A 27,448-nucleotide genomic window follows, 5' to 3' on the forward strand; every position below is an offset into this window, starting at 1 on the left:
AATCACGTGCACGAAAATGCATGCAGATATGAGCAAAATAAAATTTTAGAATTCTAAAAGACATTTGATGCTTGCGTTTGATAATAGCAAATCGTCAACTGCATCTTCTTCAAAGAAAACATATTTTTTTCTTTTCAATAAAGAGAGATAAATTTCGATAAATTTTTATTTAAAAGAAATTTAGCAATTAATTTTCTAGAATTATGAATTATGAATACGGTAACAGAAGAGTGAATGAATAGAAAAAGAAAAAGAATTCTTTAAAAAAAGGATAATTGTTATTTGTTGATATTGCTTGATCTAATCTTGCGTTCACGTCCTGAAGGGTGGTTCCTATTGACGTCAATCGTTGATTTTCTATTCGGCGAATCCCTAGTTGGTGGGAGAATTACGCGTGTACAACGTACAACGATGGTATAAGAGAAGGATGAGAATAGAGAATTGATAAACTAAAGATTCTCTGACAGAAGGATAATTGAAATATGACTAGAACCTATTGGGTATAATAAAACAGGTAGATAAAATTCGTTCATGATATAGAAAAAAAATGTGGATATATACTTTTTTTCTAATAATAAAATCGAAAAACAAATGAAAGTCATTATTTGTTCTATATTCATATAATTAATAAGTAGAATAAATAGATCTCCATTCGAAAAACCATAATAAGTCGTTGGAAGGGGTAACTCCAAAAGAACAGATCAATGTTTCTGTAGCCGTAGTAACGGCCGTTCGTTGATGCGTAAAAGATAAGTTCATTCATAAAAGCGATCGCTTCTTTCACGAATGAAGGGATGAGTTATTGTATGTTATTTTTTGATAAATACTTGAAGATTTAAATATTTATTTATCTGCCCGAATTAATAATGATATCACGGTACAAGTTTTATTTTATTTAACAAAATCAGTACATGGTTGGTACTAAACAATATTTTGTCGTCTAATCATATCAAAAGATATTGATATGAATATCGAAAAATAACATTGACAAAAATAATTTGCATTTTTGTAGTTATCTGAAATAACTGAGAATATATTTCGAAAATGATTTGAGTCGATATATCTTTTTGTTTGAAAATTCATACTTATACGCCATTCGTTTCAATAATCCAAGATGGCGCACCGAAGAATATGTTCTGAAACGATCTTATGGTTACTACTAGTCATTAGTAATACCTACTAAAACTGATTTTAACGTAGAATTAAAAGCGTATTAATAGAAAGTTTCATTCTTATAGTTACAGAATTACAATATGTGAAAAATAAAACTGTTATTTGGTTCTTTAATTGTTGAACAAAATCAAGTAAATACTAAAAGAAAATGTCTGATGAACCTCTCAGTATTGTTGAGTATTATGCTCAAGAAAAAAGACATGCGTGTGGTTATTGCAAAAGTCCAAATACAAATTTTAGTCATGGTAAAAGCTTTAATTAGATGTTCATCAAAATAATGACAATGAATTTGTATAATTTACAAAATAAAACAACATAACCTAATCTATGATATTGTTCTGTATGTATATGAATAATTGAAAAAATTTTAGGTATGTGGGCACACTCTTTGACAGTTGAAGATTATCAAAATTTAATAGATAGAGGATGGAGAAGAAGTGGTAGTTATTGTTATAAACCTACAATGGATCAGACATGTTGTCCTATGTATACCATCAAGTGAGTATATCTTTTTATATAGATGTAAAACAATGCATAAATTTATAATCTATAGGTGTGAAGCTTTGAACTTCAAGATCTCCAAATCACAAAAAAAGATTTTAAAGCGTATGACGAAGTTTTTAAGAAATGAACTAAAAAAAGATGAAATTATGGATACTAATGATGAACGCCAAGATATTACTGGTATACCTATAATTATATTTACATAGATTACAATTTAGAATATTCTCTATTTTAAGTAAGCTATATTTGTAGATATAAATTTTGAGCAAATTCCAAATAAGCATGCGATACTGGCACAGAAAAATATTTCCAAATTAAATGTATCATCGATAGATAATGAACCCAATGAAATATTAAATCCTAAGGTGTTAAATTACAGCAAGAATTTCTGTAATTTAAAGAATGAACTACATTCAGATAGTAGTGCTTCTATCCAAAATCCTGAAGAAAATATATCTGTTGCTTTAGAAACAAGTACAATACAAGAAGGTAATAATTCTAGTAGCATACCTTGTAAAAAAGCAAAATTTTTACGTATAGAACGCAAACAAAAGAAATTGTTAGCTCAAGGGAAGTCATTAAAAGAAATTGAAACTGCCTTTAAAGAAAGCAAGCAACAAAATTATGTTAAAACTTTAGAGGAATTGTTTGATGAAATATGGACTGGAACAAAAAAATTGGAGGTAAGATATATTAAGATAAAAACATTTGAAATGTAATAAATATTAAATAAATCTTATATTCCAATATCTCATTAATAATTATCAATCGAAATGTTTTCTTTCTTTTTCATACTATCAAAAAATATATCAGTATCCATATTATCATGTATTTTACTATCTTCTATTTATATTATATCATTTTTAAAGAAGGGCTGGCTAACAATGAAAGAAGAAAAGAAAGGAAAAAAATTATATGGTTTTTATATATTTTTCTATAGGTTACAATGTATTATAGAAAGAAAACATTTTTTATATACACGAACAGAAAATTATTTCAAATGATCTATTATAATCCAGTGATTGCCATTATAATCCAGTTGATATATTTAATAATTTTAATTATTTATAACAGTATAAATAAATTATTCTACAATTGCTAATATGGTCCTCTTTTCTCCAATTGTATTTGAAATTTAAACTTATGAAACAAACATGTTGCAGATACGTCATTAAAGATTCAAGAAATTGGTCTATATATTAGTGCTCTGTAACTTTAAGATTACTCTTCTCAAAGGAATATAATTTTTACAGCATACTTTTCTGTTCTTCCAATTCAGTTGATAACTGTTATTCAGGCTTATATATTTCATTATGAAGATAGTTTGATTTACTTTTCATTGAATAAATTTGTATTAAATTAATGAATTTTATAAGCTGAAACTAGTTAGAACCTCACCGATGAGTTCTGGATATCTAATGACTTCAAAAAAATCTTATGAGGTCTATAAAAAATATCAAAGCACAATACATCGGATTCCAACAGAGAAGATTACAGAGCAACAGTATACAAGGTTTCTTGTGAAATCCCCATTACAGGTAAATGTGAATTGTGGCAAGATCACTGATCTGTAAAATACTATCAAAATGAACAGTAGATGCATCAAAATTTTTTGTTATATTTCTTTACTTTGTGTATTATTTGTACTTATGTGTTAGGTTGTCCAGAAAGTTCGTGTCGATTTTTGGTAGGTAGCGTAAAAATAAAATCTGCACAAACTTTTCGGACAACCCAATAGAAGTATCAATTTTTTTTTATTGATTTAATAAATAATAATTTCTTGTATATAATTTAATGCAAGACTGTTCAGATAGTAACAAATTTTCTTAATGTTTTATAAAATATATAGAATTTAGAAAAATGAAACAAATGATACTTTCAAAAGCATTAGAGAATGTTCTATAAATATTTCAAATAATATAATATAAATCGTAAAAGTTCTTACTTCTTCTGATATTGTACTTATATGTAAAAATGTTGTACATAATATTGATCTAAATAAGAAGTTATATTGGAGCAAAGTGGACCTTTTGTCTGTATTGATAGTTTATTTTTAACATATAAGGCGAACTACACCAAATACATATATCTATAAAGTTGTTTTCTTTAATATTATTTCATAAATAAACTCTAATACTAGCTTAAAATATTAAAAATTAAAGTTTATCAATCGATTATAAATTATCGATTATTATCGAAATTATCGATATTCGATTGATAAATTAAAGTTATTATTTACTTTGTTGTTTTAGAATAAAAATAAAACAAATATATAATTTACCTTGCATATCTAATAATGCAATAAGCGTATTTTCTTTTATTCATAATTTTTTTCACGAATTTATTAGATAAAATTAGTGAGGGTAAGGACAGAAGAATTTCTTAAATCTCTCGATATAAGTGCAAATCTTTACAAAAAGTATCAAATGGCTATTCATGGAGATGAACCAGAGGAATGTAATAAAAAAACATTTGTCAATTTTCTTGTAGAGAGCCCTTTGCAGGTACACTTTGTATTCCATTCAATATTTTTAATTTATTAAATAAAATTTATACATATTTTTTATGTGCAATCTCTAATGCCAATTATATATTAAACTAAATACCAAAAATGTAATTAATAATTTTATAAAAGTATTTTATTTAATTTTTAATTAATATTATTTTATATGACATTTTAAAGGAATGGATACCTGAAAATGGCCCACCTCAAGGGTATGGTTCTTTTCACGAGCAATATTGGCTGGACAATGAATTGATTGCTATTGGTGTTATTGATATTTTGCCATCGTGTGTTTCGAGCGTATATTTCTTTTATGATCCAGAATACTCTTTTCTTTCTTTAGGAACTTTTAGGTCAATAAATAGTTTTATATTTTTTTCTATATAATTGAAATTCTTGAATATTTCTTCATTTGAAATATATATTTATTGTTTTCAGCTCTTTGAAAGAAATTTATTTAACAAGACATCTTAATAAAATCGCGAATAATTTAAAATATTACTACATGGGATTTTACATACATACTTGCCCTAAGATGCGGTACAAAGCTAGAATGAAACCATCTAAGCTATTATGTCCAGAAACTTATGTTTGGTGTGACATTGAACCTTGTTTAGCAAGTTTGGACAAAGAAAAGTATTGTAGATTCAATGAGGACATAGATGCCATAGATGAAGATGGTATAGTGGATATTAATAAGGTCTGTTTATATTCTTACTTTGTTCAAAACATTATTTACATTTTTACCTTAATAAATTAAACTAAGATTTGCGATATTTTCAGATATTCATTTTATATAGAGAAATGATAATGACTTACAGAATTTATAAAGCACAAAGAAATATAAAGCAAGAAGAAGAAGAATTGAAAAAGTATGCTAGCCTAGTTGGAATGAAATGTGCGCAAAGTCTGCTTCTTTATCGTAGCTAATTTTTGAAGAATAAATGACATTATTTTATCGAGAGTATATAGTTTCATGAACAATAATAATGAACAATTTTATTTGTTATTCTGGATTTTGAGTTATTAATTAATTGAAAACTAAAAAAAAATATATGAAAATACATGTGTTTTAACCTAAAAACAAATATATTAATTAATTAAAATAAAATGGATTTCTAATGTAGGAGAAAAAATGAATTTTTTTTTAATTTTTTTTAACTATGACACAAATGTGTATAATATATTAATAGATTACATCTTTTACGAAAAATAATTACTTTTTAATTAATATTATTGAAAATTTTCTCTTATTTAAAAATATTTTGTAAATATTTCGAGCGTATCATTAAAATCTTTTCATTACTGTCTTCAAATTAAGTTGTTATTATATAGAAAATTCCAAAGAATGATATTAATCTTTGGTTAGCGTGACCAAAACGTTCCGGATAAATTAGTATATAATGATTATCAATGATAACGTCATAATGTAGATATTATGAAACAATATTTATAAAAACATAACTTGATACTTATGTAATCTCGCGTTTTATTTCCTGGACGTTCGTAAGACAATTTCAGTTACTATTTTTCTACACGCAATGAGTTATATTTACATATTTAAATAATGCAAATAAAATCGACATGTTCTCCGAAAAATTTGTGAAACGTGCAAATGATTTAATCATTTTATGTTGATTAGAAATATTTTTATAATTTATATAAATACATAATATATTATATCATAACAATTAAAATAACATTGATTTAATATTATCAAATCTTTTTTTTAATGTTAATTCCGATTTTCTATATTATATATTATATTTTTCCGATTTCAATTTTAGAAACAAATAATTAAAGCATTATAATCAAAGTATACGAAAGCAATGCCTATGTCGTTCCAGCTTCTGCCTTTCCCCTCTCTGCATCTGGTTGATCTTTAATTTCATTCCATTTTTGTATTTCTCCACTTCCACCAATAATAAAAATAACCATACTCAGAATGCACACACCAGCACCAATCCAAAATAGTATTCGCCATTTATGGATTGGATTCTAAGAAAAAAATATATTTATATACCATCAAAACGATATTATTAAATGCAAAATAGATAAAAACAATTGTGTATGTACATATAAAAACATCCTAATATATAAAATAGATGTAATATATAATTGCTATATAATAAGATAAAAAGAAATACAAAATGCTAAATAATTATTTAATATTACGTAATTATTTATATTGCGGGTATTATTTTTCATGTTAATGAGCAATAAAAAATTATTAATTTTTTATTTATTTTTATTTCATATTTATTTAAAAGTCATATAATAATTACATATTTTTAGTTTTAATCAATTTCTAAACATAAAAATATTCGAACAAAATTATTATTTTTGATAGTAAGAGAAATTGTAAACATTTCATGTGAAATTTCCAACACTTCTTAATAAAATTCGAAAAAATTCTTAGAATATTCTATTATATTCTAATATATGTTTATTACATGATTTCTTCTTATATACTATGCATACGGAAGCGGTGATAAAAATGATGACAATGATGAAAGCTTTGATATATTAGCAAGTAAGCATGAAACGTAATGTAATGTGCGATTTTTCTTGATGAAACGATGCGTTGACATATCTTGTACTATAAATTATTGCATATAATTTATATAAAAACAAGTAATATCTAATAGTCGTTATCACCATGAATTTTATTGGAAATCTCAGGCACGTTTCGATAAAAGGAGAAACTTCCCACGTGTTTGGAATATACTATTTCGACATTTTGTACGCGCATTACCTTTCTAATCCAATAATCATGCGCAATAATGTAAATCTGATGAGAGAAAACTAATATAATAGCGTCAAATTATGATTAATCTTATGTGAATGCAATTCCTGTTGCATATACGGGAAACGAAACATGTTAGCATTTTATCACATTCCAGTTTGATAATTGTATTTAAAAGATGACCGATCCAATTTTATTTTTAATACAAGATACGAATTGTCTATAACGACCTGTACAATAAGATACACGAAATATGTAGTACAAGATAATATCAAGATACTACATATATGAGAATCGAATTTTGCAAGGAAGACACATGTATTAATATAAAATAAAGCTCATACTATGAGATATACAGCATAGTACAATGTATTAACTTGATGTTCGATTTGAAAAAACAATTTTGTACACGAGATACATATACAACGGTACTATACGACATGTAATATAAGATATACGATATAGTACAGGGTAGTATTAAAGTACTAGATATGTGAGAAGCAATTTTGCACAGTAGAAACATAAACTACCTAATGAAGATTGTACTATGATATATAAAACATAGTAACAAGGTGTTTGATATGAGGAAAGTAATTTTACACGGCATATATACAAGGGCTCGATACGATACATACCATGACATACGCACCATAGTACATAATAGTACTGTAATGTTAATAATATACGAAAAATAATTTTGCACGAAGGTACATATACAAAAAAATTAGAACCGCCCGTACTATGAATATATAGAACATAATACAAAGTAGTACTAATCTGCTGGATATGCAGAAAGCAATTTTGCACGTAAAGCATATAGACTTTAATGAGATCGTATTATAAGATACATAACATAAAACAGAACAGTATTAAGACGTTGAACATGAAAGTACTAAAATTGTTACATAAAGCGTATATGTCAACTTCTTAATACTATCTATACTATGCGATACACAACCTATAGAATTTTTCCTACGATACGAAGTTGTTAGATATGCGAAAAGCAATTTTATATATAATATATGTACGTATACATATACCTATATATATATATATATATATGTATAGGTAATATAATCATATATTACGATAAATTAAGAAATTTATTTAATCAAATGAGTAGACTCACCCCATATTTGCCTGCAATTTCTTCCACCATCGTTGGTATTATCACACTAGATACACTCCCAACAGTATTCATAATTCCGTACAAAAAACCTGCAAAGTTTGGAGAGATATCTTGATTGTTCGAGAGATTCGCTATACTCGCCGCTCCGTTGAAACCCAAAGCAAAGAACAAGAATACGTTAGCAAGATATAAGGAACATTCGGCATAACCAACTAATATTAAAAAGATGCCTGGTAATAGATGAGCTGGAAAAAAAATATAAAATAATATTCTATGCAAATTGTTATTTTCCATTTCTAAGCGTTCACTACCTACAAAATATAGTAGCACATTTTCGAAGTTTAGTGACACTCATAAGTTGTTTCTTTTTAATGTTATCGCCAGCCCAACAAAAAAAGAAACCAAATAACATTCTACCAGCCCAAGGAAGACCGGCAGCAGTACCGCCTTTGGTAAGTTGAAAACCTAGTGCTTTCGTCATGTACAACATTAACGAATTTTGATAAAAAAAGAGTAAGAAAAGATTGCCAAAGTGGCAGATAACAAGACTGATGAACGGAATCGAAGTAAATATCTGTTTGATCGGTGTCTGCTTTAACGTAGGCTTTTGCATTCTCACTATTCCAGCTTGAGAACTGAAAGTATATAAAAGAAATAATTATTATATTGATATTTTACTTAGAAATAAATATCAAGATCAATAATTTGTACACGAAACAAATTACTTCAAAATATATTCTTTTTCCTCTTCAGTTATACCCGGATGTTCCATAGGTGAATCAAAAGTTAACAATGCCCAAAATATTATCCATAAAAACATCATCAAAGATGGTATGTACCACGCAGATTCCCAATTCATATAATCAGCTATAGCAGCAACCATAGGATACGTGAAGACAGTACCAAACGTACCACCTAAAAGAGACCAAACAAAACGCGCTCGTTCATCAGGAGGTGCCCATTTGGCAACTAAAGTGTGACAAGCGGGAAAAGTGACGCCTCCGGTCAATCCTATAATCATTCTAGCGAATACGAGTGCACCCCAATGAATTTGTGCTAGTAAAGGAGTGATTAGACTTATAAAAGCCGCTAATACGGATGTCCAAAGAATTGCCTTTCGTGGACCCCATTTCAAGGCCATCAGACCGCCAAGAAAACATCCAGGAATATATCCGTAACCGTAAGCAGCTATTAACTGTCCGCGAATATGAGGACTCCAATCAAAAGGCAATCCATTAAAAAGTTCAAAACTTGAAGGTCGACTTGGTTGTTCAGCTTGGTCATCTGTTTGTCGGAGAAAGCGTTCACCTTCACCTTCAATCTCTTTGGTTTCGTAAAAGTTTAATTTTCTGTCCATAATATATTCTTCAATGAAATCAATCGGTTCGAGCATCAAAAGAGATCGCCGTTGACGTTCATTGTCATTGAAACATGCACCGGTTACATCTTCGGTCGGTGAAGTCTTGATCATTGGTACTGCCAAGATAGGCATTTGTAAACGACACATGTAACTGGTCCAACAGCAAGTAAACATCATTAAGCATATTAATATTCTCGTTGGAATCCATCCTGAAATTAATGATGATGAAAGTTTTAATCATAATTTATATATAAATTATAATTAATTTATAATTATGCAATCGTTATGACTAATATATCGAACTTTAAGACGTTTGAAATTTAATCAGATCGTTTTACAGATCATCTTTCTAGTGACTTACGTAACAATTTCCAGAAAAATGTTGGATGTCTTCTAGAAATAATAATACGTACAATTTAGTTGTGCTCGACGGTCGATCCACAAGCTAATCGTTCTTTCTCTTTTCAAAGACAATTATTACGTGAAAGAGAAACGAATGACTTTGTGGTTCAATAATCAAGCATTACTAAACATACATTATATTATGCATTGATGCACATCACCAGAGAAACTAATTGATTAAATTATTATAATCTACTAATTCTTTTATACGGATTTACAAAATCTAGAGATTGAATTTGGAGCAGAAACTTTCTTATTTCAAATCTTTTCTCATTACATATTTAGTTTTACGTTATGCTATTTAAATCGTTATAGTAACGAATATAAACGTGAAGTTAACTGTTATTATTCAATAGAAAAACTTTAATTACGTATAAGGAAATACTTTATTTTTTACCAATCGTATTTTCGCGTTCGCATTAATGTGTGAATTGAAAAAGTACTTTGTCGAGTGACGAAGTAGAAACTTGTATAAAATAATGAGTGAATGGATATAAATAAATGTTAATGTTATCATATATATGCTCGTGTAAAACAAAAAATTCGCAAATCTCGAATGGTTAAATAACTATTTTTAAATTGCGGATTTAAAATACTACTAGATTATTTTTATCAGAAAATCATGACAGTTTATATTCAAGGACGAATCAAATACACTTGGTTATATATTATCCGACGATATAATATCGCGACTTGAATAGGTACGTACGAGAGATCACCGTGAAATAAAAACTGCAATTTATATGTTCTCTTGTAATACCGTTCGAACTGTCGCAGTTAGATTGACTAGGATAATCTGTACTATCAAATTACAAAATATTTGTGCGGATATATACATCGACTTTGTAATGTGATCGATAATTTCATAACTTTGTAGTCAAATCGATGAAAATTATAAATAAATGATTACCCAATCATATTTCTCCCGTTAATTTATGAAAATTTATATTCTTATATATTATTTATAAACGAATATAATAATTCTTGTAGATATTTTATGAGTTGCTTCAGACAAGTTAGAATTCAACTAAAAAGGTTAAGTAACGGACACAAAATGCAAAATATGCCAAAAATGCCGAAAGCAATCGTAATCATCATGTCGAACTCAAGGAAATTTACATTTACCTAGGATCGAAAGATCAACAATGGCGTAGAAATTTACATTGATGTTAATTTCTACTTTTATTTGAAAAATAAATTCCTTCTATATAATATAATTCTATATTCTATATAAGAATTACATAAAATTATGCCGTGTGAATATTGTAGAATAATATCGCAGGAAAACAAAATCGCATAAGATTTATAAAACATGAAATCGCCAATATCATTCGATACTACGCTACTGAAAAGTAGAAAAGAAAACCGTTGACTTTCTTCGGTACAAACGTCCGGTAATGACAACAAGAGTGAAACATCGAAGGAAAGTCGGTGATCCAATATATTTATATATATATATATATATATATATATATATATATAAATTATATGTTCTTATATAAAAATAAGAATATTATTTCAAATTACTTTTTCGAAAAATGATAATTAAGTGATAGTTGTGCTATTATGTGTGCTATCAACCGGTATAGATCGCATGCAATTTATTGTTTGAGCTACTTTTACCAACGACCAGATTATCATGTTTGAAAAACTCATTACTTTCACTTACAATTAGTTAGACTGCGCGCTGCATAAAGAACGACAAGTTTTTCGCGATTTCATATTCTTTATAAATTTGCGAAAATAATAGCTTTTGTTTGTTTTCTATTGAGTTGTGAAAAAAGCATAGAAAAGAAAAATAATAATTAAAAATATAAAAAAAAGTATTCAAAAAAGCGCACGTTTCTTTTATTTTTCTTTTAATCTTAAAACATATAATAAAACGTGTACAATATGATGTTAACTGGGACATTTCGAACAGTAAAATATCTTAATATTCTATCGAATATTCGAGTTGAATAACTTACTTGAAATGAGTATTTGTAACTTCTTCTTCATTCTACTCACTGTCGAGCAAAGAAAAAAAAAATCAAATCACGTACGATCAAAAGAACATTTAGACGATCTCAACTTGACAATACTAGTTCGTGCAAATAATTGGTAAAGTGTTACAAAAGACAATTTTCGGAAGTTGTCGCACGAAATAAACTCTACCAACCTAGATGAAGGACTGGTGACATTGGACATCGAGACGCGTATTTATATATCCTGCTGTAAGTAAAAGTGCAGAGGTGGAGGCTCGGAAAAGCTTCTCTTAAGGGTAGAAACTTTTTCTTATAGTTTGAACATTTAAATGATTTTTAAATTTTTCATCGATTCAGAAAATGTCTTTTCGAGATTTAAATTGTTATTATTATTATTTCAATTATTCAAATATTATGTCAAATCAATCAATAAAATATCAATATTTTATGTAATAATGATTTTTATTATATAATAAACTATTATATATATATATATATATATATATATATATATATCAATTATTGAGAGAGAGAGAGAGTGTGTGTGTGTGTATGTGTGTGTGTATGTATGTATGTGTATGTGTGTGTATATATATACATATATCGACAATTTTTAATCTGTTTGCCACTACCATTCGCACTTACACTTATCAAATATATATTTTCTTATTAATTAATTTATGATCACTTACATATATATTTTTATAAATAATCGATATACAAGACGTTCATTTCTCTCAGTTTTTCTTTTAATATCTTTTATTATTTCATTATTCATATAAAAAAGTTTACATTATAAGAAATTATAAATAAGTAACATTCTAAAAATTTGCAATAAATTTATATTTACTTTCGTAAGAATCATTTAAATGTAAATAGATCTATACTATAAAATATTGAAAATAATATTAAACACATTTTAAAGCAGTTTTGCAAACAGAATTTTGTTCAAAAATATGTATAACTGTGTTTTATTTTTGATTTATGATCTTACAGTCCAAATACAGATACATGAATTAAGTATGAAGTATATATTTTTTTCGTAAATAAGATTTAAAACCTGACTTCTTACAAATCATTTACTTTTACAAATTATATACATATATAAATATACACAAAAATATATACACATATAGATATATATATATATACATACACACGCGCGCGTATATGTGTGTATACGGTATATTTAATCGTACGAATTCTTGAGCATTTCGAATTGCATGAATTATTAACTCGTTCAAGAAAGATTTTTCTAAACTACTACAAGTTTTTCTGTAATTACTAAATTGTTAAGACACAGTAAAAGTAAGGATAAATAAGTATTTTGTAACTAAATAAGGTATCTTACATATAAAATCTCTTTGACGTTACGTGTTTATTAACGTAGCAAAATATATCTAAAACATTTATCTAGAAAATACTTATCAGAATTCATAAAATTTTTATTATTCATGAGCTCAATAGATAATTTTAAAATAAAAATATATTTTATATATCATCTTTATACCTATAGATTTATCGGAATGATAAGCAATTATTTATATGAATTCATGATATATGTATATTGTTATTGTCCGTTTTACAATTCAAGATATACCAGTGATTATTAATGATGAAATAAAACATTGACTTACGACGAAAAAATAAAGCAATTTAAACGAAGCTTTTTTTCTAGACGATTTAAACGAAAAAAGTATTTTCTTTCAGTATATTAGATTTCGTGAATTTTTAGGGAAAATGAAAAACGGTAATCAAATTATGGCAGAAGCCCTTAAACAACAGGTATGTTTGTAAAAACTGACATTATATTTTTTAGGTTATGTATTGTTTTACACTAATTCATCATTTATCTTCGTTTATCTTCATTTTTATCAATTTTTCAAAAATTTTTAAAGTGAACGAGAATATAATCCAATATAAATTTATGCGATAAAATTTTCATAATTCAATATTGAATCTTGTTAAATAAGTACTTAATTATCTGTATTTGTACATCTGTACATTATGAGTATTGTAGTGTAAAAAAAAATGGATTAAATTATCTTTATTTTACATTTATTCTTTTTTCACATATGTTAGATATTATATCACAATTTTTCATCAAATTCACATCTATATGCCTATTGTATTCAAATCAGCTTCTGTTAGGTAATTGAACCCACTTTTCTCTTCTTTAATATTCGAATGTATTATATTTCTTTTTGAAGGAAATTTCAAAATGATCTATCGACTTCCTATCATTGTAATTTACTTTTTTTCAATAAAATAATAATGTTTTTTTGAAATTCTGATCTTGTAATAAATAAATAATAAATCAAATTTAAATATATATATATATTATATATTATATATTATATATATATATATATATATATATATATATATATATATATATATATATGATATACATATAAATTACAAATTCTATAATATATTACATTTGAATAATATTTTTAATGCACAAATATTATTTGAAATGATTGTAATCTTTTTTGTCTTACTTTTATAACTCTGATGTTCTTCCCGCGGTCCAATAAGTGATGCTCGAACATTATATTCTTCGTAATCCATATAAACAAATTTCACCTGTATCAGAAATTAATTATTCCAAAATAACGTTATTAAGAAATCACGAAGCAAGTTAAATACGAATACTTATTGATATGTTCGGTTATTAAAAACAATTTTAATAGAAGTATGACTTATTTCTTTGTTGTTTACTCACTATCGGCGTATAAAGAATTACTTACTTTATACGCCTTTATGAACGTGATAATAATGTATATGGATTTAATGCAAAAGTTTATCTTTTGCTACTCCCACTGTACGTCAAACTTACAAATTATCATATTTATCAATTATACATATTTAATATTTGTTCATATTTTTATAAAAATCTCTCCATTTAAAATAACAGATAAAATAAATTACATACTTTATTTCTATAAAATTAATTTTTTTTACACATAATAATGATAATAATTACCAATTTTTGACCCATTTCAATTCAGTCTAATTTTGATCCAATAATTAATAACTTTGATCGAATTTAATATAGATTAACTACTATTAATTTACATTTTCGTTTTATATGTCTATTTACATGATTTCATAGGGACTAGAATATGTTTTTGGTATAATGGGGCATCCAGTGATAGAACTAGCTGTAAATATGCAATTAGCAGGTCTACGATATTTAGGATTCAGAAATGAACAAGCCGCATGTTATGCAGCTCAAGCTTATGGTTATTTAACAAGTAAATACGATTAATTGAATTTCATACTTGTCACATTATATATTTAGAAGATAAATTTAATAATATTGAATTTATAATCAATTAGAAAAGCCTGCAGTTGTATTATGCGTATCTGGACCTGGCTTACTTCATGTTTTAGGTGGCATGGCTAATGCACAAATTAATTGTTGGTAAGAAGATTTAATAAATGTAATGTATTATTTAAAAATTTTAATAATACATTATAAAATATATAATTACTCAATGAAATCTTTAATAATAAATCATTATTAAAATTATTATAGGCCACTTTTAGTAGTAGGAGGTTCATGTCCTCAAGATCATGAAGGTATTGGGGGTTTTCAAGAATGGCCCCAAGTAGAAGCTAGTAAGCCTTATTGTAAATATGCAGCTAGACCATCATCTGCAGCTTTGATTCCTGTTCATGTAGAAAAGGCAGTACGATATTCAACCTATGGTAGACCAGGTATATGTACATTATAAATATTATTTTATCTTTCATTTTCTACTGTTTATTGTATCATTTATTTTTATGTTTAAATTTTATGTTTAATCTTATATTTTATATTTTATTCAAAGGTGCAACTTACTTAGATTTGCCAGCAACAATATTAACGCAAAATGTTGATGAAAAAGAAATTGCACTGGTCTTACCTTGCCCTGAACCACCATTGATATTTCCTGATAATAGACAAATTGAGGAAGCTGTTAATATATTAATACAGTCAAAAAAACCATTAGTTATAGTAGGCAAAGGTAAAAAATAATTCTGTTTTTAAATTAAAAACTAAAACAATCCTATAAAAATAATAATTTTTCAATTATCAATAAAATTAGAATTGTTTTTGCAAATAATTGATATCAGGAGCTGCTTATGGTCGAGCTGAGCAACAAGTTCGGAAGTTTGTCCACCTAACAGACATTCCTTTTCTTCCAACACCAATGGGAAAAGGGGTTGTTCCAGATACGGATCCATTATGTATTTCTAGTGCAAGAACATATGCTTTGCAACAATCTGATGTAATATTATTATTAGGTGCTAGGCTCAATTGGATGCTGCATTTTGGGCGTCCACCTCGATTTCAAAGCACTGTAAAAATTATACAGGTACTGGAATAAATGTTATAGAAAATTAATTATTATGTAATATTCTTAATTAATTAAATATTTTTAAAATAAATCAAATTCATTTTAGGTTGATCTTTGCGCAGAAGAATTACATAATTCCATTTCATCTGCAGTTGCTATACAAGCTGATATAAATTGTACAGTAGAGTCTTTAATAAAGGCACTGCTACATCGAAAATGGAAAATTACTAAAGATTGTCCATGGTGGAATGAACTTAATTCAAAAGCAGATAAAAATAAAAAAATTGTACAGGTATAATTCTATTAATTACATTACATAATATATGCTTCAATATATTATTGATAATTGTGTGTAATATTTTAACTTGCAGCAAATGTCCTTGAATGAATCTGTACCATTAAATTATTATGTGACTTTTAAATGTATACAAAATTTTATACCAAATGGTAAATTTTATATTTCAATATTATGATTTATATTAAGATTTATATCAATGTTATATTTTATTATTTACATAGACTGTATAATTTGCTCCGAGGGTGCTAATACAATGGATATCGGACGTACTATCCTGTTAAATAATTTACCTCGTCATCGCTTAGATGCTGGAACATTTGGTACTATGGGTGTAGGTTTAGGTTTTGCAATTGCAGCCGCTCTATATTGTAAAGATAATGTGCCTGGAAAGAGAGTGCTTTGCATTGAAGGAGATAGTGCATTTGGATTTTCTGGAATGGAAATTGAAACTATGTTTAGGTAATATTTTAATTCTTTCCCGCAGAAGTCTAGGATATTTCCAGCAAAATATTTTATATCTTTCCAGATACCAATTACCTATTATTGTTATCATAATAAATAATAACGGTATATATAATGGTTTGGACAATAAAACATTTAAAGAAATACAAATGACTGGTGATCCAACACAAACGTAAGTTATTGTATGATTAAACATTGTTAAATATAAATATTTTTTCTAATTAAAAATTTGTGATAAAGGATCCCACCTCATAGCTTAACATCTGGAACTCATTATGAAAAAATGATAGAAATGTTTGGAAAAAAAGGCCATTTTTGCATGACTGTAGAAGAAATTCAACAAGCATTAAAAAAATCATTTGCAGTAAGTTATAATGAAAAGTTCCAACCTTATATTATTATATTATTTTAATACAAAATTACATTTTGTAGGAATTAAATGCGCCAAGTTTAATAAATATAATGATTGACCCTCAAGCTGATCGCAAGGAACAAAAATATACTTGGCTCACTGAGTCTAAGCTTTGAAATATCAATTTATTAAATTTTAAATCATAATTTTAAGATAATGAATTACTGGGTTTTATCATGGAATGTATGAAAATATTTACATATCAAATGTAAAATTATAATTTTACTTACATTATAAAAAAAGGTAGAAAAATTGTAATGGTACAATATAATTATTTAATTGCATTAATTATTCATTGTTTTCTAAAATCTTTGAAAATCTATTTATAACAGAGACAAGAGGGTCAACAATATCTGATCCATTCTTACTATTAGTATCATTAATATTACCATCTTCACATTTCTCTTCTTCTTCAATAGTAGATAAATCTATACCTTTTTTGTCAATTATTTTTAGTAAACTTTGATTTGTTCGTATGACTGCTACACTGAAATCTCCATTTTCTCTTACAAGGTCATTTATAATATCCAATTCTTTCTTTCTACAAATTAAAGATCATATTAAGAAATGTTAATAATATTATACGTAATTTTATATTATTACATTTTTAATGTAATATTCCAAATGTCTTCCAATGTTTCTTCAATTAATATTTCAGTGTCAGAATTTCCTCCTTCAAACATTGGCATCTCTCTAAGCAAGCAAACATGAAGTTAAATAATATTCTTTTTATATTATATCAAAATAAAAATTATATATATATGCAAAAACATATACATATGTATATATAAATTATAGGTGATATATGATATATAATTGAGGTTAATATATATTAAAAATATAGAAAGAATTTATAATGATATATAGTTACTTGTATCTTCTATAAAAATTCCTAAACTTGTTAAAAATATTAAATAGTCTCAATTTGTTTCTTAATAAATGTCAAGAAACAGTACCCAACCTTTTCCATCAGCTATTATTAGTTTGAAATACAGTAAAACAGATATATATGAAAATTCCCGCCATTTTATATAATAGGAAAGAACTATCTATTCTGTATATATCATTAATAGAAAAACAGTCACACAATCAAAAATAATAATATTAAGAAAACATTCATTGATCATTAGCCAATCAGTTTAGAGAAATTTAAAAATATTATTGGTTATCCACAATAGGGGAACAATAATTTTCTTCGTTAAAAATATATTAAAGCATTTGCTGAAACTTATTTCTTTCAAAAATTATCAAGAGAGTGTTTATCTTACTTGATATTTTGAACTTGCTTTGTATTAATAATTTACAAAAAATAGCTTATTTCTAGGAGACTTATGAATTATAATAATGATCTACCAATAACAATACAGGAGTTTGTTGATTGGTGATCCCTCGGTGTGCAAGGATATGACGTCACTTGTAGTCGTGTCGCATGAAAGAGAACCTTGAAATTGTAAATTATCGTAAAGACATGACATCGAAAACATTCGGCGGAAAGCAAAGAAATGAAACGAAACGTATTGTAATAATAATAAGTGGAAAACCGTAAAATTTGCGATAGATAAATTAAAAGTCAAATTCCTTTGTATCGCTCTACAAATGTTCGCACAGTTTTTTCGATATTTTGATCGTACACTTATTCTTTGTATCAGCTGATGAATTTGCTATAACGTGAAAAAAGTTTTTAAAAATTCATATTTACACTTCATTGACACAAATATTGTCATGGCAGACCTCCTAGAGGAATTAAATGGTGATCAGACTGAGAAAGTTATTCAGTTTCAGGTAAAAGAATATATTCTGCTTTATTACAATCTAAAATATTATTCCTATGTTGTTGTAATGTATCAATTACTTTTAGGATCTGACAGGCATAGAAGATTTATCTGTCTGTAGAGATGTTCTACAAAGGCATAATTGGAATTTGGAAGTGGCTGTTCAGGTATTTGCAAATATCTCTCTAATAGGACATTTTTTATTGTCCATGTTGATATATATATATATATATATATATAATATATATTTTGTCTTATATTATGGTAGGAACAATTAAATTTATACGAAGGACGTCCGTCAATGTATGCACAAGATTCACGATCGAGGCCACCACAAGTCGTTGACGACAGTAGTTCTAGAATATATTTTAACCATGCAAGTAGTTCGAGTGGTGGAGGCGGTGGTCTTCTACCCTATATCTTTTCTATGTGTTATAATATAATATGGAGTATCTTGCAGCTAGGTCTATCATTATTTAGATCAGAAGTCAGGCCCAGTACGTATAACATGAACATAGTAGAAATATGAAGTTAGCGCATTTAAAACAATATGTCTTGTTCTTTAAGTTTCTTCTGATCCAGTGGAAGATGTAATGACATTCATTAGATCATATGAAGAACGTTATGGCATTATCCATCCTGTATTTTACCAGGGTTCTTACAGTCAAGCTCTATCTGATGCCAAACAAGAGTTAAGATTTTTATTAGTTTATTTACAAAAAGATGAGGCCCAAGATACTGATCAATGGTGCAGGTAAAGTTTATAATAATTAATAATAGTAACAATTTATGATAATATATATATATATATATATATATATATATAAAAGCAAATTATATATAAATGAATCGCTTTTTTACATGGCTAACATCAAACAAGTTTTTACTCTAGAAATACATTGAATGATCCTGAAGTTATACGATTTATGAATACTCATACATTATTTTGGGCTTGTAATGTACAATCTGGAGAAGGCTATAAAGTTTCAGAAGCTCTTAAATCTGGCTCTTATCCTTTCTTGGCTATTATAGTTTTGAAAGACAATCGAATGACGATAGTTGGACGGTATGTAGTAAGAATTGAATTCTTAAAAAATACAATACTTCATTTTTCATAAAATATAGTCAATAAATATTCTAGAAACATTCTGAAAAAATGATTTTGTAGGATGGAAGGTACACCATCTGCTGCTGATTTAATATCACGTTTACAAACGATTATTCAACAAAACGAAATTAATTTAATTCAAGCACGTCAAGATAGGTAATATAACTTTTAATTTGATCATGTAATTGATTAATTACAAAAGTAACAAGATTCCATATGATCATTTGTGTATTATAGAGCAGAGCGCAGTGCTGCGCAGTCATTACGTCAACAACAAGATCGTGCATATGAAGAATCATTACGTGCTGATCAGGAAAAAGATCGTAGAAGAGAGGAAGAACGTAGGGCTAGAGAAGAACAGGAGGCACGTGAAAAGGAACAATTGAATGCGCAGGAACAGGAAATAGAAAGAATTCGTCTTGAAAAAAAACTTACTGTTCAAAAAATACCCATGGAACCTGAACCTGCTAATCCTAATGCTTGTCATCTACAAATTAAATTGGGTGAAAGGACAATGAAAAGGCGATTCCTTATGTCTGACACAATTGAAGTAATGCGATATTTAATTTTTTAAGCTTTTGTTTAGCTTAATTTTTCAAGAATAATGTCAATAATTAATATATTATTTACAGGACGTATATCATTGGATATTTAGTCAACCGGATTCTCCTGCAAGTTTTGAGATAACAACAAGTTATCCTAAAAGAATCCTATATCCATGCAGAGATATTTTAACTTTATCATCAGCTGGCTTAACCCATAGAGAAGTTTTGCATGTTAATGATTTAGCTGACTAACCTTGATTAATAATTCAATAATTCATTCTTAATATTTTAAGTATCATTCCAATAAAAGAATGATACTATCACAAGAGAAACTTATCAAAAGATTATAATATATATATATATGTATATGTATATATATATATATTTGATACATTCTAGTATTTTATGCAAAGTTCAGTCTACTGAAATGAGAAAATAGTTATAAAACAATGTCATTGTATGAACAATATGATACAAAGATAAGAATTGAAAAGGTGTTCATTGTGTTATAATTTTGGAGAGAATTGTTGGTATTAAAAAATGATGGCCATAAGTAATATGTTCATTAAATATATGACTAGAAAAAGATTGAATTTTGTTTAAAAAGTTGGGAAACAAAAACATACCCGCTTTTGTTTAAGAACAGACAAATGTGCATTATATTTTGCTTGAGATAATTTATATATTAATGAAATGGAGTATCCTTATGCGCTACTATTATATGATCAAAAAAATTTATAAAATCTATGATTCGTATACAATTGAAGGAAAAGAATATTTTAAATTGCATTGGTCATATATAAAACATAAGACTATGTAGCGCAAATGGCATTTTATAAAAATAAAAAATATCTTGATTTAAATTCGATTTGGAAAAAGATAATGTACATTGGGTTATATACATTATGTTTTTATTTTACTAAAGCAAAAGAAAATTTAGTATTTAATTGGCATTTATACTATTATGTACAAAAACAATGCTAACACCATTGGTTTCATTGCATTTAAATATAATTTAATAAACTTGCAGCATTTCTATGCAGATAAAAATTGTATTAAAACAAAACTAACTGAACTGCATATAAAGATTTATGCAATTATCCGCATGGCTATGTACATACATTAACTTACTAGAAAGCAGAATGTTTAAGAAAAATATAAGTTATTTTGTAGCTTTGTATATTGGTTGTTTAAACCAAAGAAAAATTAAACAATTAGAATCTATTTAAATAATTAATTCTATATTTAACAACAACGTTCCTTTTTTTTATGCTGGCCATTTCATAATTTTTTTTGATCCATACAAAATATGAAAGTATAAATGAATAAATAATTTAAATCATTATAAATTATCAGTGTGCAAAAGATCATATTGAATGAAATAGGTATGTATTCATGACATTTGTGTATTGTTTATTTAATGAAAAAAAGAATAACATTAATAAAGAAAGGAACAAATACGACATATAAACTTATCAAAAAGAAAAACACCTTTTGTGTGTGTAATCATTTTTTTTACATTCTTGCTTTCTACCGTTTTAAATATTTTATGTATTACGTAAGTATATAAATTTTCATAATTATTATAAGTACAATTAATATTTGGGAAAACACCATATTTGATATTTATGAAATTAATTTGAAAATTATATCAATTGCAAAATGAGATTTTACAGACGGATAATTAACATAATTAAATTTTTTGTTATTATCAAAAAAATGCGCATAAGGATATTATAAACAAATTTTCAGTATTTCTTCATTATTCAAGATTTAATAATAATATTACTGATTTGTTATGTATAAAATTATGTTGCAACATTAGAATTGTTTTATATCATATGAATTTGTGCGTAACTCATATTACAGTAATTTTAAGGTTATAATATTTTTTACATTTGACGCAGTTCAATTAATACATTATTCTTTAAATTTCTAGTCTTGTTGCACATAAACATACTTTGCAATTGATATTTTATCCTTAAAAAAATTATTTATATATAAAAATATCAAATGTTAATAAACACACCCATCTATCTAAATGATGTAATTTTCTGATATTTATAGTATTTCCCATGTACGTATTGTAATTTTATATCAAAAAGGTAAGAATGATTTTTCTTACAAAATTAATTAAAGTAAAAATAAAAAGAAATGAAAAAAATAAAAGATAAGAAAAATGTATGCTAATCAATATGTCGCTAAATATTAGAAAAACACCATAATATTAATTTGATACTTTAATAAAACAATATTTATTTCAATCAAGAAAAATGTGGAAACTATAAATTGTAAAATTTAAATAGTAACGAACCTTGTTTTATCAAATACTTTTATATATTTAATATCAAGCACTCCTGTTTTTGATTTCACAATGTATTGCAATTAAAATTGTAAACTTGATCAAGAATACAATACAAAGGCAATGAATATTTCATTTAATCAAATATTTCATTTTCATTGCATAAGACTGCTAAAAAAACAAAACTAATAGAAGATGTACTCTTTTATATCTTATTTGGAATGAGGTCTTGCCTTTGCTTTTTCTTTTGACCATTGTGCATGACTGTGAGCACGCAAACTATTAAATACTTTATTATTTAATTTTACATCAAATCCACCTGTGTCTCCTGTATCAATACCAGGTGGAAATTGTAAAACCCTGCATGCATTTATCCTTGATGACATTAACATATCATGCTTTGTTACAATTTGTGATCCTTCACCTACTTTTTTATAGCCACAACGAGGTATTGAAGCATACTCCTTCTCTACACTCTAAAGTATTTAAAAACATTTACTTATCATCACTGCATATTATAATTAGTTGGCGATGTAATGTATAACTTCTCTAAATATATTATTTGAGAAATTGTAAGAGCTTTGTAATTATTTAAAGTCTTTTTTGTTACCTATAAATAAAATTCATTATTTATATATTTACTTACTACAAAACGGTCAAAGTCTTTATTCGCATCATCGGTATCTGTTTTTCTTTCATCTGGTTCCTCAAATGAAGACATTCGATATTTAGTGTATGAAATATTTACTATAATGGAAACATAATGAAATTAATAAATAACTTAATATAAACTAAGGCAATATAAATTTGATAGAGAGAGAGAGAGAGAGACAGAAAATATATATATAAATTATAACCTTTAGAATCACGATTAACTTTTGTTTCAGTACGCTTTAACATCATGTCATATTCTCGATTATATTGAGCTTGTAGCATTTGTGCAATTACAGCATCGCTATCTGTATCATTTGATTCATATGTATCATATATCTCTGTAATCGGCTCTTCTTTTAAAGAATCTTTATATTTTTTCAATTCTCTATGTACAAAGATATAATATAAAATAAACTATACATACATTTTGATATATATATATATATATATTTATATATATATATATATATATATATATATATATATATATATAAATAAATCTTTTATACATATATAATAATTACTTTTCTTGTAAGCTTTTTGCAAGTTGATCAGAAGTTATCTCCAATAAACTGACAGGATCTTCTACTGATTGAATTTTTCTCCATGGTGAAGTCATTATTAAAATATAATAGGAAGCGCTAAATAAATAATAAATTTATATTATATACACGTAATTGAAATAATTATGAAATAGATAAATATATAATTTTTAAATAGATAAACAGAAAAGAATTAATATACTTATATTATGTTTCTCATATAATATTGAAATAATTACAAAGATTATAATATCGATATCGATTACGATCAAATGTGCAATTCTTAAATGTAATTAGCAATATTTTATAATGAGCTTAAATATATACAAATATATTGTTTTATGAGGTAGAAAAAATTATTTACCACTGATAAAGGGAAAGATGAATCCTAAAAACCAGGCGTAAAATTACAATACGTTGAGAAATATATACGTAAAACAAAATATAATATAAAAATAGAACTTCCCGTTGACTTAACACAAGTGTAAAATATATGGGCGACAAAGGAGTGCCTACAAGTTTAACTCTATACTTATAAAGTTAGATAGCGCGCAATATAATTTTTTTTTTTTGTATTTCTATTATGTATCATACAAATACTCTACAATCGTTTGTTAATTTCACTAAATAAAAAAAAAAAATGCCTACAAATACAATTCTATATTTATAAAGTTAGATGGCGCGCAACATCGTTCCTTATTATTTGTCAGCACTTTTTATAATAAAAGTTCTAAGCCGCTGAATTAGTGAACTAAATTGTACAGTACTGCTATCTATTATTTCTAAATGAAACTAGATCGTGCAAAAGTAACGATTCGACTCCATTGAATCAAAAATTCTTTTTTTGCGACGAGTCAATGCATCACATATTTCTTCTTATAATAACGCTTGATAAATAAATTACAGATTACATTGATAAGTATTAAGTCGATTTTCAAAAAGGATGAATACAAAACTTTTTTTTCCTATATTAAATATTTTAAGTCCATTTAAAATTCTATAGACGATATATTCTTTGGATACACAATCTTTTAGCTTATATGGTATAAAAGAAACAAAAGAACCAATTACGTTTTTTTTAAATTCATAATAATTTTTAAAAATTATTTTCACATCAATGTATAAATATATTCATAGTGTCACTTTTACGATAACTTTTAATTCGTTTAAATCCCATAAGATAAATATAATAATTTCTCTATTATCTCCTCAAATAATCTTTAATATCCGTTACCTTTATTACCAACATACGGTATGTTATTCGTATATCAAAAGCTTATATCTATGAGTCCTAAGATTTCTTATATAATTTCATATGTATATCGATAACAATTAAATAATATATTTTTCTCTTGAAATTCTGATTTTATAATTAATTCGTATATTTAATAATAACATATATTTCTAGTATTAATAAAAATATAATTGTAATTCATTATTATATATCGGATTATCGAATGTTTTTCTTAAAATTGATAAAATTTAATCTTTAGAAAATAAGTAAATAAGGAAGAAATTGAAGGATAAAAATATTCAGTCGAATTTAATATTATTATTTAATAAATACGTTGGAAAAATATACGCAACAAACAGATAACGTTATCTCTGAGATGATTTGCTGTTTCTATTAGCGCAGATGCGTAACAAACATATTCATTCGTACATTGCGTACGAAAATATATCCAACCCTTTTGATTTTATTTTGATTTCTTCTATTACATCGTTATCTTTTTCACCTGGAGTAACGCTTGATGAAATTCTCATCATTCTGTTTCAGGAAAGACTCTTTTAGAAAACAAAAAAAAAAAAAAAGAAGAAAAAGTAAAACTATCAAAACAATTTTCTTTAAATAATACTCTAACAGATAAATAGATGAAAATGAAAATTTCTTTCAGAAATGAAAACAGAAGAATAAATTTTTACGAATGTATAAATAAATAGAATACAAATTGAAGATCTTTTTAGTGAATCCATAGTATAGCTTATTTACGAACAATTTTCTTTAATTCCTTCTATGCGAGAGTTTTGATAGCTTCCGGCAGACTTCTAACGGTCTTTCGAAACTTTTTCTACGTGGACAGGATTCTCCTATAATGAACGTATTCGAAAACGTGTGGTATTAGATAGAAATAAATAAATAAATAAACAAATAAATAAATAAATAAAGAAAGAAAGAAAAAAAGAAAGAATAAAAGAGAAAGATAGAGGACAGCTTACGATGGTACCGTAAAATCTTTAACGAAGGACGAGACGAAGCGAGCATCGATGCTTCCGCGAGTATACATAGATGCTCGTGCCTTCGAGTACAAAGATAAAATCCACTTAACATGACTGAGATAGGACGAAGATGACGTGGTCGTGAGGTTCGTCTAAGCTCTCTGCCTTTCAAATCGGAGTTTGCATGCTCGGCTTACGTGTTGGTAGCGCCGAGCTATTGGCAAATCGGGATTCGAAGGAGCCACCTACAACGTTGCTGCTGCTCCTTCGTGCAAGTCTAAAGAAAAAGGCGAAGGTGGAGGCGGTTAAAGAGGTGGTGGCGGGAAAGAAGAAGAAGGATAAGGAATAGAAGGAGGAAGAAGAGATGGTAAATCTGGAGGTGGAGTTGAACGAGGAAACGAGGAAACTTTCTCGTATAGATGAGCTTCTTCCTATTGGAATGTTTTGATAGGAAGAAACCATCTAGGGGCTGAACTCAACCCTGATAGGAAATGATTGATCCAGTCGAACGATTATACGATAGGTACTACTTACTGCACTCACAAAGATTGCATTCTGAATCATAATCACGAACGTCTTTTATTATCGTGTGTGTTAGGGAAAAAGACAAAAGAATAAAAAGAAGCAAAAAAAAAAGAAAAACAAAGGAAAGGAAAAAAAGAAGCGAAACGTAAGAGATAAATAGTGAATTATTATTTTTTTCTTTATTAGTTGAAATCGCAAAATTCTTCGTGTGAATTCCTATAAACACGATCTCTAAATGATTTTGTAGTCGAGTTAACGACTACCGGAGAGTTAAGTGGTTTACTTTTCTTTCTCTTAATTGCTTCTCGCCTGTAATTACGCTTAATTATATTCAAAAAAAAAAAAGTAAAGAGAAAAAGAGAAAGAGGGAGAGAGAGAAAGAGAGAAAGATAGAAAAAGAGAAAGAGAGAAAGAAATGAAAGAGAAAGAAAAAGAAAAAGAAAGAAAACGACGATCAAACGTTGATCTTTAATTTTGATAA

General features: G+C 26.7%; 6 protein-coding genes across 14 annotated transcripts; 3 read left to right on the top strand and 3 right to left on the bottom strand.

Moving 5' to 3' along the window:
* The first annotated feature begins 1,071 nt into the window (after positions 1–1,071).
* On the top strand, positions 1,072–5,189 carry LOC124422524 (arginyl-tRNA--protein transferase 1). 3 transcript variants are annotated; one of them, XM_046959062.1, is made up of 10 exons: positions 1,072–1,152; positions 1,239–1,418; positions 1,545–1,671; positions 1,727–1,857; positions 1,930–2,360; positions 3,054–3,215; positions 4,026–4,181; positions 4,361–4,533; positions 4,619–4,880; positions 4,964–5,189. In XM_046959062.1, exons 2-10 carry the CDS (start codon positions 1,322–1,324, stop codon positions 5,108–5,110), a joined length of 1,686 nt encoding a protein of 561 aa, XP_046815018.1. In that variant the 5' UTR covers positions 1,072–1,152; positions 1,239–1,321; the 3' UTR covers positions 5,111–5,189. The 3 variants fall into 3 exon arrangements, with proteins under 3 accessions (XP_046815018.1, XP_046815019.1, XP_046815020.1); XM_046959063.1 differs by lacking the exon at positions 4,026–4,181 and having other exon boundaries at positions 1,106–1,418; XM_046959064.1 differs by lacking the exon at positions 3,054–3,215 and having other exon boundaries at positions 1,106–1,418.
* Positions 5,190–5,997: 808 nt separating this feature from the next.
* Positions 5,998–14,854, bottom strand: LOC124422525 (sialin-like). 4 transcript variants are annotated; one of them, XM_046959069.1, is made up of 6 exons: positions 14,286–14,851; positions 11,785–12,028; positions 8,781–9,624; positions 8,371–8,690; positions 8,056–8,300; positions 5,998–6,178 (listed from the first exon to the last, which is right to left on the bottom strand). In XM_046959069.1, exons 2-6 carry the CDS (start codon positions 11,813–11,815, stop codon positions 6,014–6,016), a joined length of 1,605 nt encoding a protein of 534 aa, XP_046815025.1. In that variant the 5' UTR covers positions 11,816–12,028; positions 14,286–14,851; the 3' UTR covers positions 5,998–6,013. The 4 variants fall into 4 exon arrangements, with proteins under 4 accessions (XP_046815025.1, XP_046815024.1, XP_046815023.1 ...); XM_046959068.1 differs by lacking the exons at positions 11,785–12,028; positions 14,286–14,851 and adding exons at positions 9,777–9,808; positions 10,728–10,750; XM_046959067.1 differs by lacking the exons at positions 11,785–12,028; positions 14,286–14,851 and adding exons at positions 9,777–9,808; positions 9,952–9,980.
* Positions 13,327–17,554, top strand: LOC124422523 (2-hydroxyacyl-CoA lyase 1). Of its 3 annotated transcripts, none has more exons than XM_046959060.1 (12): positions 13,327–13,566; positions 14,900–15,041; positions 15,181–15,211; positions 15,326–15,507; positions 15,621–15,797; positions 15,907–16,148; positions 16,237–16,422; positions 16,502–16,577; positions 16,650–16,887; positions 16,955–17,062; positions 17,131–17,254; positions 17,323–17,554. In XM_046959060.1, exons 1-12 carry the CDS (start codon positions 13,522–13,524, stop codon positions 17,416–17,418), a joined length of 1,647 nt encoding a protein of 548 aa, XP_046815016.1. In that variant the 5' UTR covers positions 13,327–13,521; the 3' UTR covers positions 17,419–17,554. The 3 variants fall into 3 exon arrangements, with proteins under 3 accessions (XP_046815016.1, XP_046815015.1, XP_046815017.1); XM_046959059.1 differs by having other exon boundaries at positions 13,333–13,566; positions 15,127–15,211; XM_046959061.1 differs by lacking the exons at positions 13,327–13,566; positions 14,900–15,041 and adding an exon at positions 13,842–13,932.
* A 9-nt stretch (positions 17,555–17,563) lies between these two features.
* On the bottom strand, positions 17,564–18,644 carry LOC124422529. 2 transcript variants are annotated; one of them, XM_046959074.1, is made up of 3 exons: positions 18,571–18,644; positions 17,906–17,995; positions 17,564–17,843 (listed from the first exon to the last, which is right to left on the bottom strand). In XM_046959074.1, the coding sequence occupies exons 2-3, from the start codon at positions 17,989–17,991 to the stop codon at positions 17,591–17,593; spliced, it is 339 nt and encodes a 112-aa protein (XP_046815030.1). In that variant the 5' UTR covers positions 17,992–17,995; positions 18,571–18,644; the 3' UTR covers positions 17,564–17,590. The 2 variants fall into 2 exon arrangements, with proteins under 2 accessions (XP_046815030.1, XP_046815029.1); XM_046959073.1 differs by lacking the exon at positions 18,571–18,644 and adding an exon at positions 18,174–18,506.
* A 113-nt stretch (positions 18,645–18,757) lies between these two features.
* LOC124422527 (FAS-associated factor 2) lies at positions 18,758–21,315 on the top strand. Its single transcript, XM_046959070.1, has 8 exons — positions 18,758–19,084; positions 19,161–19,241; positions 19,343–19,571; positions 19,642–19,828; positions 19,967–20,140; positions 20,243–20,338; positions 20,420–20,732; positions 20,815–21,315. The coding sequence occupies exons 1-8, from the start codon at positions 19,025–19,027 to the stop codon at positions 20,977–20,979; spliced, it is 1,305 nt and encodes a 434-aa protein (XP_046815026.1). The 5' UTR covers positions 18,758–19,024; the 3' UTR covers positions 20,980–21,315.
* Positions 21,316–22,954: 1,639 nt separating this feature from the next.
* Positions 22,955–24,863, bottom strand: LOC124422528 (serine/threonine-protein kinase RIO3-like). The gene is made up of 5 exons (XM_046959072.1): positions 24,590–24,863; positions 24,208–24,324; positions 23,887–24,068; positions 23,676–23,776; positions 22,955–23,505 (listed from the first exon to the last, which is right to left on the bottom strand). Exons 2-5 carry the CDS (start codon positions 24,300–24,302, stop codon positions 23,242–23,244), a joined length of 642 nt encoding a protein of 213 aa, XP_046815028.1. The 5' UTR covers positions 24,303–24,324; positions 24,590–24,863; the 3' UTR covers positions 22,955–23,241.
* Between the last annotated feature and the right edge of the window lie 2,585 nt (positions 24,864–27,448).

The sequence above is a fragment of the Vespa crabro genome, chromosome 3, assembly GCF_910589235.1.
Source record: "Vespa crabro chromosome 3, iyVesCrab1.2, whole genome shotgun sequence".
Lineage (NCBI taxonomy): Eukaryota > Metazoa > Arthropoda > Insecta > Hymenoptera > Vespidae > Vespa > Vespa crabro.